The 636-nt window shown below is 28.8% G+C and overlaps 1 protein-coding gene across 1 annotated transcript in view; it reads left to right on the forward strand.

Moving 5' to 3' along the window:
* The window catches only part of LOC119586485 (transducin-like enhancer protein 4), a gene marked incomplete in the record, with an annotated part of 158632 nt that overhangs the window by 148130 nt on the left and 9866 nt on the right, over positions 1 to 636 (forward strand). The window contains 1 exon segment of the mRNA XM_037935222.1: positions 140 to 190. Coding sequence (XP_037791150.1) covers positions 140 to 190 — 51 coding nt within the window.

Raw genomic sequence — 636 nt, forward strand, 5'->3', positions numbered from 1 at the left:
TCTTCGTGAAGAAAAAAAAATCTTTCACTTCCGTTCTTCAATTTTTTTTTTCCATTTTTTTCTTCGTTTTTTTCGTTTTTTTTTTCGTTTTCGTTTTTTTGTTTGGGTTTTGACGTTCTCGTTTTTTCGTCTGTTACAGGATAGAGATGGGGGGAAGAGCGATCACCATGTGGTTGTGGACGATTCTCAGGTTGGTTTTTTTGTTTACGTTATTTCGTTTCGTTTCCAGTTTCGTTTTTTTTTTTTTAAGTTTCTGTTTCGTTGTGTTTCGTTTCCAGATTTTTATTTTTTTATTTTTAGAGTCGTGTTTCGTTTTGGTTTTTCGTTTTTTTTTTTTATTTAGGTTCGTTTTTCGTTGTGTTTAATTTCGTTTTTCCATTGTTTCTTTTTTCTTGTTTTCTGTTTCGTTTTTGTTGTGTCTTTTGTTTCGTTTTTCTTAATGTTTCGTTCTTGTATTTTTTTTTTATTTTTTTTTATTGAGGGGGAATAGAGTATTTGTTTATTTTCTGTTTTTTTTTTCTTTTCTTTTTTTGAAGAAAAGTTCCGGGAGTTGTTGATTTTCTTTGCTTTTATTTATATTGTTATGGTCTTACGGATTTCAAGTTTTTGGCCTTTTGTATCTCATCTTTCTATTAA

The sequence above is a fragment of the Penaeus monodon genome, chromosome 21, assembly GCF_015228065.2.
Source record: "Penaeus monodon isolate SGIC_2016 chromosome 21, NSTDA_Pmon_1, whole genome shotgun sequence".
Classification (NCBI taxonomy): domain Eukaryota; kingdom Metazoa; phylum Arthropoda; class Malacostraca; order Decapoda; family Penaeidae; genus Penaeus; species Penaeus monodon.